Genomic DNA, 18,802 nt, shown 5'->3' on the forward strand with positions numbered 1-18,802 from the left:
AAAAATTCAACAGTTGGAACTGTCCCACGAATATCAGTGCAGAAACAGATATAACTAAATATATACCTTATATATTTGGTTTAGCATTTCTCAAAGCAGAGGACGTTGGGGATTGCTTTGCCATAGACATTGTTGCAATTCAACCAGAAGATGAAAGAGTGGTTAAGTTTAGTGACTATTTCGTTGAAACCTATATTGAAGAAACATCGACATTTCCTACTCACATATGGGCTGAAAATTCTTCGTCTTTACAAAGGACAACAAATGCATATGAGTCTTTTCAGTCTCGCTATAAGGCTTCATTATACAACACATCCAAATTTTAACCAGTTTATTTGTTCTTCAAGATTTTCAATTATATACTTATTTCAAAGTATAGATACCGTTGTGAAAGTGTACGATAGAAAAGTGATATTAAAAAAAAACTTAATAATAATTTGAAATAACTACAAAATAACGGCCTTACCAATTTTGAATTTATAAAAAATATATCACATACGTTGTAAAAAAAAGTAAGCGGGGCAGTTATAACAATTTCATATTTACTCTATCTAATGTATGTATTCAATGAAACTTAGTGACCAAATATTAACAAGAACATAACAATGAAACTTTGTTTTCTTGAGTTATTACCAAGTTGCATTTTTAAAAATCATCCCAATTAGATGTAGATGTGCAAGAACGTCTAATAAGAAATATACTTTTAAACGAATGCTTTGTCAACAGTGTCCAGATTTTAAGGTATAATAATTACTTATATTAATGACGGCTTAAAATCGCCTGGGAGTGAATTCAAACATTACCTTTTACGTAGTCAGGTAATATTCATATTTTGGGAGTGAACTCAACTCGTCCCGCTTTTGCCCCACTCTTGCATTGCTAGTCGCATAGAAACGTACGGATTTTAACAGGGAAAACCCGCATCCACCACTGGTGAATTACCAATTGCGTACTGCCGGTATTACTTCTTGAGATCAAAGCGCCGACAGAGAAGTGTTTTACTGTGGAACTTCTATATACTGTGGCATTAGTATTTTGGGATGTTCATGGTATAATATTCATCGACTATCTTGAAAAGGGAAAAACCATTAACAACGACTATTACCTTGCGTTATTGGAGCATTTGAAGGACGAAATCGCGAAAAAAACGGCCCCATTTGAAGAAAAAGAATTGGCTATTTCATCAAGACAATGCACTGTGTCACAAATCAATGAAAACGATGGCAAAATTTCATGAATTGGGCTTAGAATTGCTTCCGCAGCCACCATATTTACCAGATACGGCTCTCAGCGACTACCACCTGTTCGTGTTCACTGACCTCAAGAGAATGCGAGCTGGAAAAAAAAATTAGCACAAATGAAGGGGTAATCGTCGAAACTGAGGCTTATTTTGAGACTAAAGACAAATTGTATTATAAGCAGTGTTCGCGCAGTACATTTCGAACGTATTCAGAGTAAGTTCGGGATTAGTTTCCAATGCGCAGGCGTCAACGTAAACTTATCCTGGACATGCTCAGGATTTTTCGCTCCGCGAACAATTTTCGGATTCGTAATGTAATGACGGGTTGCATACATTAAGGTTCGAGAAGGAAGCCTTTTGTTGTCCCTTTCTTATTTCGAAATCAATGTCAAAAAAATGCAAATGCAACAAATTTGTATGTCAACAAAGAGAAAGAGAATAAAAGCAACAGGCAAAGGATTAACTTTCTATTCATCAATGCCTTTCTTAGAAGTTAGAAATTTGATTAGCGTGTTTCTTTATTATTTCCACATTATTTCGATAATTTGGTATTTCCACATTTGGTATATCCGAAATCCGGCTTACACTTTTGTAGAGAGTAAAAGATTGTTATCGCACTAACAGATACAATCCATGTTAGAACGGGCCTACGACAGGGAGATGCCCTATCCTGTATTCTATTCAACATCACATTAGAGAAAATAATTAGAGAGTCAAAAGTCAACACCAGAGGAACAATAATAACAAAAAGTGTACAAATATTGGCATTTGCAGATGATGTTGATATCATAGCTAGAAGCAAAAGAGAAATGATAGAAGCATTTAATGCTATATAAAGAGCGGCACAAAACAGTGGCCTAAATATTAATGAAATGAAAACCAAATACATGAAGGCCAGCAAATCGACAGGTCAAAGAAACCTGCAGAATCTGACAATAGGAGACTATAACATCGAAAGCGTAAAAATTTTTACATATCTAGGTTCACTAGTTACCGCAGATAACAATGTCAGCGAAGAAGTTAAGAGAAGAATACATATTGCTAATAAAACATATAATGGACTCATTAAACATCTAAGATCTAACAACATCACGAGAAAAACCAAATGCAAAATATACAAAACCCTGATAAAACCGGTCCTTATATATGGATCAGAGACATGGACACTGACGAAAAGCGATGAGAACTTATTAGGTACGTTTGAACGAAAAATCCTTAGACACATATATAAGGGGGTGAAAGAAAATGACGTATGGCGCAGAAGATATAATTTTGAACTATACGCAGCATACAACGAACCCGACGTCATAACATCCATAAAGATCGGACGTCTGCGCTGGATGGGCCATGTTGAACGAATGTTGGAGACCGAAACACCAAAACACATAATGAAGCAAACACCAGTAGGGAGAAGGTCAAAGGGAAGACCCAAACTTAGATACATGGAACAAGATCTGAAAACACTTGAGATTACCCACTGGAAGAACAAAGCAAGGAACAGAACAGAATGGCGGAAAATCCTAGAACAAGCCAGGACCCAAAAAGGGTTGTCGAGCTACTGATGATGATGAAAAGATTGTTATGTATTACTTGGAAATGGCAGCTTGATATTTAGATATAAAAATTACCTTTAATAACTTCCTGGGGGTTTAACATTATCTGAAGGAAGGAATAATTTAGTAAAGCAATCATTTCCAATTTTGATATAATATATGTATTGAATTTGATAGGTTGTGGCATTGTGTTGTGGTTTATTACACCACAAAAATAATGAAATATAACAAGACACAAGAAAAAGTTTCAGAATAAGTTTGATGTGTTGTTTATGTTTCATTATATTCAATAAGAGACTAATTTAACTCATAAATTAAACTGAAAAATAAACCACAAGAATATGTAGGTATGTACATACTTATAAGCTCATCTAGATATAAGAAATTAAGTAAAAACAGAGTACAATTTATTGTAATACATACTACCGTACCTAATAATAGATAATTATCGAACATCGAATGAAAATAATACTAGAAAAGGTACCACTTATTTATAAACATACTAATGGAAAACATTGCCAAACACAACTAAAAAAGCTTTAATATAAAAAATATTAAAATTTGTTTGAAGAATATTTAAATGATACAACACTTTACATAATTTTAAAACTTTAAAAACCAGAATCTACATCTACAAGTTGTTTAAAAAACAATATTTTAGGTTAAGAATTGGAAGGAGTAAGAACATAATGTCAAGAAATTCTTCCCAAATATTTTGTGCGCCTGTGCGAACTTAAAATCCGAAACAAAATCCACAGCACACCCCCACACAACCCTGTGGGGTTGTGCTGTGAACAAAATCCTCGAACGTCGAGAGCGTATCCCGGACACGTTCAGGATCTTTTTTCTGTACTGCGCGAATACCGAATTAAAAATCTGGAGGGTGTTCAGAGGGAAAGATTTGAACTCCGCGAACGCTCGATTTTGTAATGCGCAGGCGTTCTCCCTCTGGGTATACCCAGGACGTACAGCGCGATCAAAACTATAAAAATGATATTGAAAAGTTGTATGACCGCTATAATCGTTGTACCGTGTTCGCAGATAACTGTACTGAATAATAAAATCAAATTTTATCAAAAAAATTCTTTCTATGTTAGCCTACGAACTTTTCAGCCCACCGATTAATTCCTGTAATTTGACATGTTCTACGTGTCGGACTGGTTAAAATACCTAACATTTTTTTCGGACAAATATTTTTTCGTTTATTATACCGGGTGTCCACTTATATTTTCCCCCATTTTAACTGCCTATAACATCTAAACGGCTCAAGATAGAAATATGCGGTTTTCGCTGAAATGTTTTATTTTAGTAAAAGTTTTGTCTGAATGGACTGAATTTTTTATATCGCTTTTAAATACGAAAAGAAAAATGGTGGATTTTTGAAAAAAACGTTGTTGACTTTTTTTAATGGAACACCCAGTATATTTTTTTGTAAATTGAAAGAAAGGTCATTCACCTATCCAGCGATATAAAGTTTTTCAAAATCGGTTGTCAAATCACTGAGTAATTAATTTTTAAAATGAGAGGTGCAACGTGGATGTCATATACCTAAATAACATAACTAAGCAAATTAATATTATGTTACGTGATTTCCACATTGCATCTCTCATTTTAAAAATTAATTACTCAGTCATCTGACCACCCATTTTAAAAAAATTTATATCGTTGGATAGGGAAATGACCGTTTTTCCAAGTTTTTAGGTAAATGACCATTTTTTATGTCGTTTTTAAATAAAAAATGGCGGATTTTTGAAAAAAAATAACGTTGTTGACTTTTTTTATTGAAACACCCAGTATATTTTTTGTAGCTTGAAAAAACGGTCATTTACCTATCCAGCGATATTAAATTTTTTAAAATCGGTTGTCAAATTACTGAGCAAATAATTTTTAAAATGAAAGATGCAATGTGGAAATCACATAACATAATATCATTTTGCTTAGTAGTCAAGAAAGCCACTGCGCATCCGCTAGGAAAAATATTCTAATTCGGAATTTTTGCACAATCTTACTCAAAAAGAACTCCTTTTAACAAATTTGCATGTTGCCAGGACCAAAAGGTGGTCAAAAATTTTTAAAACGTTTTTTTTTGTTTTTTTCCTAAAATTATTTTTTTTGTCTGGAAAAAAGTTTTTTTAGGTTTTTTGGATCATTCCAAACAGAAAAGGTTTTTAGTGACTTTTCTCTAAAAATGATAGTTTTTGACATATAAGCGATTAAAAATTGAAAAATTGCGAAACCGGCCATTTTTAACTCTCAAAAACTATGTGAAAAACTGAAAATTTGAATGTTCCCAAGGTAGGCAGATATTCTTTAAACATCGATTGATGAAATCCCGAAGAGTTTTTTGCAATAAAATATTCAAAACTCCTTTGTTTTTTAATTGCTAATCAAGCGTGCGCGACACTATTTTCCACCGACAGTATGGTGCAAATGAAAGGAATAAATTCGTTATTTCGTAAACCGGCGCCTTTAAGGAAAAATCCCGAAACAGGTCGATTTTTATTTTTAAGTTATAATATTGTGGCATATATGGTATACTAGTGACGTCATCCATCTGGACGTGATGACGTAATCGATGATTTTTTTAAACGAGAATAGGGGTCCTGTGCTAGCTCATTTGAAAGGTTCTTCAATTCTCTATTTAGTAATAAAAACATTTACATAAATATTTACACGGGGCGCCCAAAAAATTTTTATTAAATTAAATTATTTGACAAAAAAAGAAGTAGAAGGACACCCTGTGTAAATAATTATTTAAATGTTTACATTACTGAATAGAGAATTGAAGAACCTTTCAAATGAGCTACCACACGACCCCTATTCTCATTTAAAAAAATCATCGATTACGTCATCACGCCCAGACGGATGACGTCACTAGTATACCATATATGCCAGAATATCATAACTTAAAAATAAAAATCGACCTGTTTCGGGATTTTTCCTTAAAGTCGCCGGTTTACGAAATAACGAATTTATTCCTTTCATTTGCACCATATTGTCGGTGGAAAATAGTGTCGCGCACGCTTGAGTAGCAATTAATAAACAAAGGAGTTTTGAATACTGTATTGCAAAAGACTGTTCGAAATTTCATCAATCGATGTTTAAAGAATATCCACCTACCTTGGCAACATTAAAATTTTCAGTTTTTCACATAGTTTTTGAGGGTTAAAAATGGCCGATTTCGCAATTTTTCAATTTTTAATCGCTTATATGTCAAAAACTATCATTTTTAGAGAAAAGTCACTAAAGACCTTTTCTGTTTGGAATGATCCAAAAAACCTTAAAAAACTTTTTTCCATGCAAAAAAAATAATTTTAGGAAAAAAACAAAAAAAAAAGGTTAAAAAATTTTTGACCACCTTTTGGTCCTGGCAACATGCAAATTTGTTAAAAGGAGTCCTTTTTGAGTAAGATTGCGCAAAAAATCCGAATTAGAATATTTTTCCTAGCGGATGCGCAGTGGCTTTCTGGACTATAGTTATGTTATTTAGGTATGTGATATCCACGTTGCACCGCTCATTTTAAAAATTAATTACTCAGTGATTTGACAACCGATTTTAAAAAACTTTATATCGCTGGATAGGTGAATGACCTTTCTTTCAATTTACAAAAAAATATACTGGGTGTTCCATTAAAAAAAGTCAACAACGTTTTTTTCAAAAATCCGCCATTTTTCTTTTCGTATTTGAAAGCGATATAAAAAATTCAATCCATTCAGACAAAACTTTTACTAAAATAAAACATTTCATCGAAAACCGCATATTTTTATCTTAAGCCGTTTAGAAGTTATTCTTAAGCCGTTTAGAAGTTATAGGCAGTTAAAATGGGGGAAAAAATAAGTGGACACCCGGTATAACGTTGGCTATTGAATAAACTTAAAAACAGCCTGCTACTTTTCACAATCATAAACTTGTCAGGATGACACGTCTATCACGTTATACAATATTAAAACTTCCCCTGTTCTATTGTTCCCATACTTCAAAGTTTGTCTGACTCGACACCGTTAAACTATGACCAAATTTTCAGCTTGCTATTAAAAATCTTTTATTTGGTACGCGGAATCCAGGCCTATCACTTATGATATAAACATTTTACCTGGCAACCTAACTAAAGATTTTACCACGCGTTCCGAAGATTATGATCCCTAACGGGATTTAAGATTAATTATACCCCATATTCTTTATCAAAACATGAGGCTTTAAACCCACAATTTCGTTGTGGTTGTTTCTTTCTATTTCGACATGAATGGATAACAAATCGGATTGAAAGTTTAACGGTACTTTTAAATATTCTAAGACAGGTAAAGAATTTAGTTTTGAACCGTAGTAGGCCCATTGACAATTTTCATTCAAGACATCTTTATTCAGTTACTTCTGATTTCATATATCATATTGAAAACTTAAGGGAATGGATCCGCTGCACAACTATAAACAAAATTAGAATAGCGTTGATGATATCCAACCACCGAGAGGAGGGGAACGTAAAAATGAAGATGTACCTATCATGTATAATCACAAGTATTGAGGAAATAGCATGTAATTGTTTATGTGCAAATCAAATCAAAACGGTAAACAACCGTCCAAATTGAACTGCGAATATCCTTTGTGTTTGTCCCAAAAACCGACAGGCCGTGGTGTGGTTCGTGACGAGCGACGAACGAACAGCTCGCATGCGGTGTGCCCTGCCGTACAAATTGTACGAAGATAGCGTTCTCAAGCAGTTCGGCTCGCATATGTGTACCGACACTACCGACTTTCAGGTTGTTCGGTACTGATAAAACACTGCATCTGCAGACATATTTTTTTTTTAATTTTTAAGCTATTACACTTTAAGCTAAGCTAATAGGCTAAAACTCATACAATCCTCAAGTTCTCTCTCTCTCTCTCTCTCTCTCTCTCTCTCTCTCTCTCTCTCTCTCTCTCTCTCTCTCTCTCTGCTATATCACTGTTCCACTCTTTTCACTTGCCCCTTACTGTCCATTCGTGTTATATGACCGAACCATGCTAATTTTTCTCTTTTATTGTGTCAAGTAACGGTGTCATTTTAAGTGTGTCTCGTATTTCTTCATTTTTGAGTATGCCTGTCCTTCTTGCCCCTATCGTTTTTTGAAGTATTTCATCTCTGCTGCTTGTATCCTACTGTGATGTCTTCTGTTTAAAATCTATTTTTTTGCTCCGTATGTCAACGTTGGCCTATATATTGTTTCATATTGTCATCTTCTGTTTCATTATTGTTCTTCTGTCGTATTGTTTCATATGTCATATTTCTTTGTTGTTGAGGAATCCCCTATTTAGTTCCTGCCTACTAGTTCCCTGTACTCTCTAGTATGTTGTTTAGATCGTCTTCAATGCTACCTCTATTAGCCCAATAAATGACCGTTTTGGAGTGTAATTTCCAGGGGCAACTCCGAATTGCATGAAAATTTGGATTTATGTTCTACTTACCCTCCACTTCAAAGTTGAATTTGTGCCGTTGGTTGCTTTTACTTGGGGGGGGGGGGGGTGACATTTACCCTTTCTCGGGGGGTGACAAACGCGTGTTTAAAATAAGGCCGGAAATGGATAAATTGACTTATTTTAAGAACCTTTTGTTCTATAAAGTTTTTTGCGTAAGTCAATACTTTTCGAGTTATTCGCGATTTAAAATGTTGATTTTTCGACAAAAAACTACGTTTTTAGACCGTTTTTCCCAAATAACTCAAAAAGTAATAGTGTAGGAAACAGAGGTTGAACCTTGCAAAATGGACACAAGTCCGGTTTTATTTTCTTTTCGTTATATCAAGGGGTGCTTATTATAAGACTAACTTTTTCTGAAAAAATTTCGCCCCGGAACCCCCTTTTCACCCCTTTAAAGGGGGTAATTTGTGGTTTTTGCGGAACGTAGCCCTTCCTGTACCTTTTACAAAAAATTTCTTTTTTAGAAATATGAAGAGGACTATATTTTCTACGATTTATTTTCCGACAGCATCTGTCTATCATCCACCGTTTAGCATGGGTGGCGCCCCAAAGTTGACAAGTTTTTAAAAAGATGTTTTTAAAAAATATATATTTTTCCCTAACTGTAACGAAAATTAAGAAGAAATCCTACGGAAATTATTCACAAATAATTGATTGATTTTTTGGTATACGCTTCACTTAACGGTAATTGCCCTTTTTTTTAAATACAGGGTGTTACATTTTAAAAAACCCCTTTTTATACCATCTGAATAGTTTATGCTAGAGTGAAAAGACTTTTCCCCGGAACCACCCAAAAAAAAAAAGAAGAATTAATAAATAAAGTGATTTTCTTGGAATCCTTCACACACAATGCCCTTTATTAATATGCTTCATATATCATTTTGTGCACGTTATTATTACCCATGTATGGACACTAAAAGCGATTTCCTAGTGCAACCCCTGTAGCCAAAAAAAAAAAAATAAATAAATAAATTGGGGGGTTGAAATTTTTTTTTGTTTTTTACTTTTTGATCCATGTGGGTATATGCTTCATCAATAGTGCTTTTCAAAAATATATATATGGTTATTGCAACATCCCTGCGGAAACCACCCCTATCATTGAAAATATACTGCAGAAACTACCCCTATCCCTTGGCGAGGATGTTTTTACGATTTTCTCATTACCTATGCATTCTTTTTAAACAAAACTTATACAAGGTTAAAGACCACTATTTACTCTAAAAATTAGGTCCTATTCATTTTTTTCGTATAAGCAACCGTTACGGCACAATGGCGCCGTAAACCTCATATATGCTTTGGCGGGCTCCAATTTTTGTTTTTTTTTCGTCATCTGTTCGTTTTATTGATAAAGTACTTATGTAAAATAAAACAACACATTGTAACCTACAAATTATGACCTATTCACATTTTACAATCTTAGCGCCCCAAAGCCACAGTGGTGGCACAAAATCAATTTTTGCACATTTTCGCCACCTACACGCATTTTATTGCATTAATGCTACCTTAATAGCACAATATTTACCCTTAAGGTGTCGCTAAGTAGTGGCGGATCCAGGGAGGGGAGATGGGGTGATCACCTCCCCCCCCTCTCAAACCAAGTGATATTATATTCAAAGATTATAAAAATATTCATTTATTTTTATAGAAATACTTATATTATATTATTATTTTTATAAGAATGGCATACTTTTTATGCTTTACCGACAATGGAGGATCCAGCATCGGTAAGAGGGGGTGCCAATTGGCTAAATTTCTATAAAAATAAAACAATATTTTTATAATCTTTGAATATAATATCACTTGGTTTGAGAGGGGGGAGGTGATCACCCCCATCAGCGCTCCCTGGATCCGCCACTGCTTAGCGACCACCTAAGGTTAAATATTGTGCTATTAAGGTAGCATTAATGCAATAAAATGCGTGTAGGTGGCGAAAATATGCAAAAATTGATTTTGGGCCATCACTGTGGCTTTGGGGCGCAAAGATTGTAAAATGTGCATAAGTCATAATTTGTAGGTTACACTGTGTTGTTTTATTTTACATAAGTACTTTATCAATAAAACGAACAGATGACGAAAAAAAAAAACAAAAACTGGAACCCGCCAAAGCATATACGAGGTTTACGGCGCCACTGTGCCGTAACGGTTGCTTATACGAAAAAAATAAATGGGAGCTAATGTTTAGAGTAGATAGTGGTCTTTAACCTTGCATAAGTTTTGTTTAAAAAGAATGCATAGGTAATGAGAAAATCGTAAAAACATGCTCGCCAAAAGATAGGGGTAGTTTCTGCAGTATATTTTCAAGGGGTGGTTTCCGCAGAGATGTTGCAATAACCATATATATTTTTGAAAAGCACTATTGATGAAGCATATGCCCATATGGATCAAAAAGCAAAAAAACAAAAAAAAATTTCAACCACCCATTTTATTTTTTTTTTGCTGCAAGGGTTGCACTAGGAAATCGCTTTTGGTGTCCATGCATGGGTAATAATAACGTGCACAAAATGATATATGAAGCATATTAATAAAGGGCATTGTGTGTGAAGGATTCCAAGAAAATCACTTTATTTATTAATTCTTCTTTTTTTGGGGTGGTTCCGGGAAAAAATGGAGGTGCATTATACAAATTTGTAAATAGCACCAGTACATGGGTAATCGCTGAAAGTCTTTTTACTCTAGCATAAATGGTTCAGATGGTATAAAAAGGGGTTTTTTAAAATGTAACAATCTGTAATTAAAAAAAGGGCAATTACCCTTAAGTGAAACCTATACCAAAAAGTCAACCAATTATTTGTGAATAATTGCCGCAGGATTTCTTCTTAATTTTCGTTACAGTTAGGGAAAAACATATTTTTTTTAAAAACATCTTTTTTAAAAACTTGTCAATTTTGGGGCGCCACCCCCGCTAAACGGTGGATGATAGACATATGCTGTCGGGAAATAAATCGTAGAAAATATAGTCCTCTTCATATTTCTATAAATGAAATTTTTTGTAAAAGGTACAGGAAGGGCTACGTTCTGAAAAAACCACAAATTACCCCCTTTAAAGGGGTGAAAAGGGGGGTTCCGGGGCGAATTTTTTTCAGAAAAAGTTAGTCTTATAGTAAGCACCCCTTGATATACCAGAAAAAAAATAAAACCGGACTTGTGTCCATTTTGCAAGGTTGAACCTTTGTTTCCTACACTATAAATATTTTATCGAAAAAATATTTTTAGCAAAAGTGGAGCCTATAAAAAAACGAAAAAAAAATGGTGTACCAGTAAAATCTACAAATTGAGTAGAAGCAAAGTTGTAGCTCAAGAAAAATACGTTCTTATTCGTCTAATTCCAAATCGAATAATTCAACGAGAAATCAACGAAGAAAGAAGCGTTTTTCGGGAAAACCTTATTATATTAACATTATTAAAGTATCGAAAAAAAACTTATTATTTGTTTTTTACAAAAGTTTACAGCATCAAAAATAAACGAGTTACACTGAAAAAAAAGTTGGCCCCTTTTTTTGGTAAAAAAAAATCGTGAATACCTCCCTCTATTTAGCACCCTAAATGAAATTAATCGTTTGGCTTTATATATTTTAACTGTATGTGTATTGTTTATATGATCTGTAAGTTTGATTGGTTTGAAGTGCTTATTTTTGAAAACATTTGGTGTTATAGTAAAAAAATTCTAAAAATTTTTGAAAAATTTCCTTTTTTCTAAATAACTTAAAAAGTATTAGTGATAAGAAAAATCTTAAAGAGTAAAAAATGTAGGTTTTGCTATTATAAATATGCTAGTTTCATTTTGTTTTTCCGTAAGACAAAAATTGGTTAAGATATGGCTGTTCAAAATTTGCATACAATCGTGATTAGTGACCCATTCAAGCTTTCTCAATTATAACCCTTTCAAAAATAAACACTTTAAACCGGTGAGACTGACAGATCATATAAAAAATAGACAGGTAAGTAAATTGCTTGTAAAGCGGTAGCGATTAATTTCATTTGGAGAGCTAAACACGGCGAGATTTTCATGATTTTTTACAAAAAAAAAGAGGGCCAACTTTCTTTTGAGCGTAACTCGCTTATTTTTAATGGTAAAACTTTTGTTAACAATTAAAACAAAGGTTTTTATAAACACTTTAAAAAAGTTTAAATGGGTTTATCCCGAAAAGTGCTTAATTTTTCGGTGATTTCACCTTGAAATATTCGATTTGGAATTAGACGAATAGGAACGTATTTTTCATGAGCTACAACTTTGTTTTTATTTGATTGATAGACTTTACTGATACACCATTTTTTGGGTCTTTTATAAGCTACACTTTTGCTAAGAATATTTTTTTCGATAAAATATTTACTTTTTGAGTTATTTGCGAAAAAACGCCTGAAAACGTAGTTTTTTGTGGAAAAATCAACATTTTCAATGGCAAATAACTTGAAAAGTATTGACTGTAAAAACTCTATAGTACAAAAGTTGCTTAAAATCAGTCAATTTATCCATTTCCGGTCTTATCTTGAACATATGTTTATTCACCCCCGAGAAGGGGTGACTGTCACCCCCCAAGTAAAAGCAACCAACGGCACAATTTCAACTTTGAAGTGGAGGGTAAGTAGAACCTAAATCCAAATTTTCATGCAATTCGAAGCTGCCCCTGAAAATTACACGGTATCGCCGAATTTCCCGTTCATTTACTGGGCTATATTATCTATATGTTCGCAGGTATTTGTATATTTTTTGTTTGCTTTATTTTTTGTTCATGTACATCCACTTCGATTAGGTCATCCGTGTCCTTGTTCCTTGTTATTTCAATAAATATTCATTGTCATTAATATTTTTTGTCTCATTATCGTTCTTATAAAACTTATCTTTCCAGAATTTTAACAGGGTCTCCTTTTTCCTTTTTTCAGTTCTGCTACATAAACATATTCCGATTGAAGCCATATGGGTCACACTCCCTATAAAGTGAAAATTCACTCATCTCAGAAACCTATGGTATCAAAAAAATTGAGCTCTGGTGAGACTCTTTCCATGTTATCAAGCCCTCAAGGTAACGTGGTATGTTGAAGCATCCCCCAAAAAGTTTCGTGCGCATCTGGATGTCGAAGATAGTACCTACAGCTTTCTGCATGGTCTTATAAAAACCAGTTGTTTTATGTTTTCTAGAAAGTCTTTCGAGATAAAACCGATAGTAGAGAGAATAATAGGACTGACTGGGTCCGTTCCATTCTCCTTATTTGTATTTCTAGATATCTGTACTTGGCGATCTTTTAGTGTGCGTTTTACACTTTAGGTATCGCCAGAACAATTTGCTTTGTGTCTAGTTAACTATTAATTAGTATGGGATCTGGTTTATGATGAGCCACTGGTTGTTGCTCTGTATTCTGTGAGCAAAGTGCAGTTCCAATCTAGCTTGTAGTTGCCATTATCAACGATACTTTCAGGAACATATTGATAATGTGGAATATGGTTGGCTTGGAGAAATCCCAGTTTGTTACCTATAGCTTAAGGAAGGATCTTTCCTGCCGAGTCATGCCGCCGTTCCGTATATTCAGTTATAGCAAATGTCTGACAGTCCCGGATAGATATTGGGATGGTTTTTTGGACATGACAACTGACATTTAGCGTTTTGTGTTTTTGACGATATATTTTAGTTAACTTTTGATTGATATAACATGATTCTGAATGGCGAATGAGTAAGGAATCTTCTGTTTCAGGGAACGTCTTTCCCGATGTCAATCAATAGTTTAAAGCACTATTGTCGACATAGCCTTGGTTGACCTGCATTTCCGGCGCGGAACATGCGTAAATACCTTAAACAAATTTTTAATTTTAAAATATGAAGGAAGCAGCTGTTTTACCTTTCGTATGAACTCTGAAGTAAACTCGATTTACTCAGCGATATTTATACATACACACACCGGCAAAATTAAAGGAACACCTTAAAAATGGGACATGTTTGATGACTCGAATTTCCTAAACCATTTGTCCAATTTGAGTGATTTTTTAAGTACGATATAGCTTTATTATTTACGAATGTCGTTGTAATGTTGCTAGACAGGTAAATGTTATTTTATACCGGGTATAACAATCATACTGTGTTTTTTCCTTAAAGTTCGGAACACCCTGTGGAATATTCTAGCATATAAAATATTCAAATTAAAACTCAATTGTAGTCTTAGACTTTCTTAACATTTCCTTTTTTGATTCATTTGCTTCTGTTGGATAATAAAAAAAGTTAGGTACGTTAACATCTAGCCCTGTTCTTCATCAATAGAGTGTTTCTAAATAAGTGCGATAAACTTTAAGGGGTAATTCTACATGAAAAAATAATGACCGTTTGCTTTATACACATATGTCCGCAAATGTTTCGTTTCCGAGATACGGGATGTTGATTTTTTTCTTATCAACTGACGATTTATTTATTTATTTATTACGGGATGTCCCCATTTTACAAAAATTTAACAAAAATAAAGTATCCTAACCATAACACAAATACTAAACTAAGTATTAGTTATACTATAGAAGCATAAGACAGGATGCTACGGACGAAAGTAAAATATAACATTCTATATGTGGGTACGGAAAGATCTCGAGAGTTTCTTGTGATAAAACCTACAATACGGTATGCTTTATTTGTTAATGTGTGGGATAAATGACAAGGAACTGTCAAATAACACCCCCAAATCTCTTATTTCAGTCAATCTTGATAGAAGACTTGTATTAATGTGATAGTCAAACACAACATTATTTTTAGATTTGCTAAAGGATATAACAAAACACTTATCTTTATTCAACTGAAGACAATTAAAAAGAGAACAATTGTATAGAGAAGTCAAGTCTTCCTGGACCCTTAGACAATCAGACAGATTTGAAACTTTGAAATATAGCTTAACAGTAAACAGTAGCGATCAACAGGTAGCAACAAAATATAACTTCGGGAGATAGTATCATAAACTTTGGCAACAGTGGTAATCTTTGACATTATCTAAGATTAATATTTTGACAATATCATAGTCGCGCTAAATGAAAGTAATAGAAAACGATTTTATTATTAATAAATAGATATTTATAAAAATAAACCAAAATGGGTGAAAATTTTAAGTTAAGATAGGTATTTAGAAAGGTATTTGCATGGAATATCTAATAATAAAACAATAATAAATATTTTTTTGTTGTGAAGCGAAACAAATTTTGATTTTCGCATAATTTTGGCACGGTTTTTAATGGACTTTTTCTTGGAAGGTTTCACTTTATTTTTCGTTTGATTTATTTTTTCCATTTTGTTAAACTATTGATAATATTTTTAGAATAAAAAATCCTCCTAAAACTTTATATACTCGCATTAGAATTCAAAATATTTTTAAGTAAAATATACTTACCTACCTACATATAACTAAAACTCACAATTAACAACAATCTATTCTTTCAAAGAGGCCAACAACTTATACAACAACAAATATATAATAAATTAACTATCAATAAACACCACTTTCCTATGAAACAACAAAAACGAATTCTTAAATTAACACACTACTGCACTGAACAGATATCGATAAAGATGACAGAACAGATTATAGAAAATCTGACGCAGGTTTGTCAAAATGACAGTGATAATTTCTCTATGTTGCCTAATTAGTTATTTAGTTATATGTTCGAGCTTTTGTTAGAAATAAAAAAATTTAGTAGTTCCAAGATTACACAAAATCTAGGCATGGGATAAAAAAGTTTATTTGAAGAAAGTTTTTTTTTTCTTCTTAATGGCAGTACAGGCTCCTTTTTTCAATATTTTATTTAGTTATAGTGTAATTTCCACGTACTAACATATTTCTGAAATTGGGCTCTGTAACGCCATTCTTTATTATATTACGAATATGTGTGCCAAATATCTCGACAAAATATTCAAAATTAGAGCCGCAATCTTGGAACGTGTTTGTTGCTATAGTCCATTTGGTATAACTTTTCCCATGCGGTACGATTAATTTTCAATCAAATTAAGTCAAAACATAAATTGAAACGAACGTCAATGTGTATATACATTTTGTATACTGTATACTATATACTAAACATATCGGCGTACGTTTCACTTTCTGCTTTGACTTAACTTGATTGAAAATGAATCGTACCGGATGGGAAAAGTTATAGCGGACGGACTATACCTGTTGATCGCTACTGTAGCCTCTTAAGACAGTTTATTTTGCAAACATCTAGTCAGTTTTCAGATATGGTATTATTTTCTGGGGCAGAGGAACTGATGTTGATAGAGTATTCATTGCTCAGAAGAGAGCAATAAGAACAATGCTCAAGATAAAAGCTCGAAGGACCTGTAGGGGAAAATTTAAGGAGATAAAATTATTAACAGTGGCAGGGCTTTATATGTATATGTATATGAGTGTTTACTGTTCCTGTTCAAGAATAGGGATAGGTTTACACATTCTGAGCCAAAACACAGCATACCCACTAGGTATGTAGGGCGCAATTTTCCTATACAGAGGCTAGTCACAACAGAGAGAGGACCTACATATTCGTGTATAAAATTTTTCAACAAATTACCTGTTAGAATTAAATTGCAACAGAATTTTAATATATTCAGAACTGAAATAAAAAGCATTTTATTGGATTTAGAACCATATTCTGTGTATGAGTTTTTAAATCACACATTTTAACTTTTAACTCATAGTAGTTGTAATTGTAATTTTGTATGTATATTAGACACTTATTATTCAATTGTGACAATTTGCAATAAGTGTGTTGTTTACAATTTTTTTAATAAAAGATATTTTGAATTTGAATTTGAGATTCATAGCTGACATAAGTGCAGTGGCAGGTAAACAGTGGATTAGATTGGAGCGAGTTAGAGAAAGATTTAAGCAATTGGGAGAGACCTATTCAGAAGTGGTACTACAAAAAAAAACAGATTTTAATATACCTATTCAAACTTTTCAAGCAAATCAAATAAATAAACAGTAACCTATTTGGTTTGCAGTAGCATATAGTATTACAGTATGTAAGTCACATATTATCACATACTATCTTCCGAGAATGGCTGACGGAAGGTGGGCAAGGGACTTGCTGCTGAGAGGGGAAGGAAAGAGGAGAAGAGGATGACCCAGGAAAAAGTGGCTAAAAACATGTAAAGAAGACCTGGAAACAATTGGGATATCAAATTGGAGAACTGCGGCCATAGACAGGAGAAAATGGAGAAAAACTGTGGAGAAATTCCAAGCCATGGGCCTTTAAGGCCTGTTGAGCTATATTAAATATATAAGTCACATAAAGTGAAGCTACTTATTCTTTGCTGGATAGCAAACGCTGTTGTAAAATTCATGAACCATTTTAAAGGCTGTCAAAACCAAAATCTGTATCAAAATTTCTGAATTGTTGAAATTTGAAATGGCAAATAACTTAGTGATGTATTTACTTTGTACTGTATCAAAATGCAAGGTGAAAAATTCCCAATAAGACTTGGTAGCATATCTAGTAACATAAGTTAGTAGGTAGATACAAAAATTGTATTATGTACAGTATTGTAGGTCAAATAAAATCTATTTACAAAAATAGAGCAAAATGAAATACAAAAATAGAGCACTAACAAATCAATATTCCTAAGAAAAATATAGTTTTAGGATTACTCAATCCAGTGAGATTAGTTCCCCAATTGTTGAAATTCAAATTCTGAAGGATTATTTAATGGGCATTTAGGCCTTAACCAAGGAATATAGAATCTATATTCCTTGCTTCTTCTTCAAGTATTAAATATTTATATTATTCCCTTCATAAATAAAACCGGCATATGGTAAATAAGGACCTACCTCAACTTCTATAGAAACATTTCCTTGGAAAGTCAGGGCTGTAAGATCTGGCACGAGGGACAGGCGGTAGTTTTTAGGTTTAACATTTTGCGGCAACCTTTCGAAAGGTTTTCCTTCAGGCATATTTTTCGATGTTTTCTGAACTGAGAGACGTCTCTTACTATAACTTATAGAACTTAACCACTCACTACAACAATAATGTTGACTTCGCCCCACTGACACAGCAACCGATTGCGGCAAGCGCAGGAGATTGGTGCGACGGTTTTTGAAGGGGACTGAACCAGGGACGTTTCTGCTTTCCTTTCCTAACGGTAACGGTACTTTAGAAGTTCTACTGAACCAATTTTTATTTCTGTTGTAAGCTAACGGTTTATGTAAAACGGTTAAGAATTTTTTGGCTTCAGTCCGGAAAGCTAAAGTCACTATTTTATTTGACATTAAAATAGGAAATATGCGGTGACTTTTAAGTTTAAGAAAACATTTTTGGAGAAGGTTAGATCGTGTAAATGACAGAAGCACATTAGTTTTATTTACGAAATTTGCGACAATTCGCCAATATGCAGGCAACCGATAATTCTCCAAGTAGTAGATTCCTGTTTTTAAAAACTGGATTGCATTGGCGTAATAGGGCTTTTCATTCACAGTCATTTGTTTCGAGCTTCTGTCACATGTCGTATAATCCATGTATATTAATGTTATATACGGATTATACGACATTTGACAGGAGCTCGAAACAAATGACAGTCGATGAAAAGCCCTATTGGCGAGGAA

The 18,802-nt window shown here is 33.4% G+C and overlaps 1 protein-coding gene across 1 annotated transcript in view; it reads right to left on the reverse strand.

Moving 5' to 3' along the window:
- Positions 1-18,536, reverse strand: part of LOC126885884 (puromycin-sensitive aminopeptidase) — a 191,242-nt gene extending 172,706 nt beyond the window's left edge. The window contains exon 1 of the mRNA XM_050652678.1: positions 18,032-18,536. Coding sequence (XP_050508635.1) covers positions 18,032-18,469 — 438 coding nt within the window. The 5' untranslated portion in view covers positions 18,470-18,536. The remainder of the gene's footprint in view (positions 1-18,031) is intronic.
- Between the last annotated feature and the right edge of the window lie 266 nt (positions 18,537-18,802).

Source organism: Diabrotica virgifera, chromosome 6 (assembly GCF_917563875.1).
Source record: "Diabrotica virgifera virgifera chromosome 6, PGI_DIABVI_V3a".
NCBI classification, from domain to species: Eukaryota; Metazoa; Arthropoda; class Insecta; order Coleoptera; family Chrysomelidae; genus Diabrotica; species Diabrotica virgifera.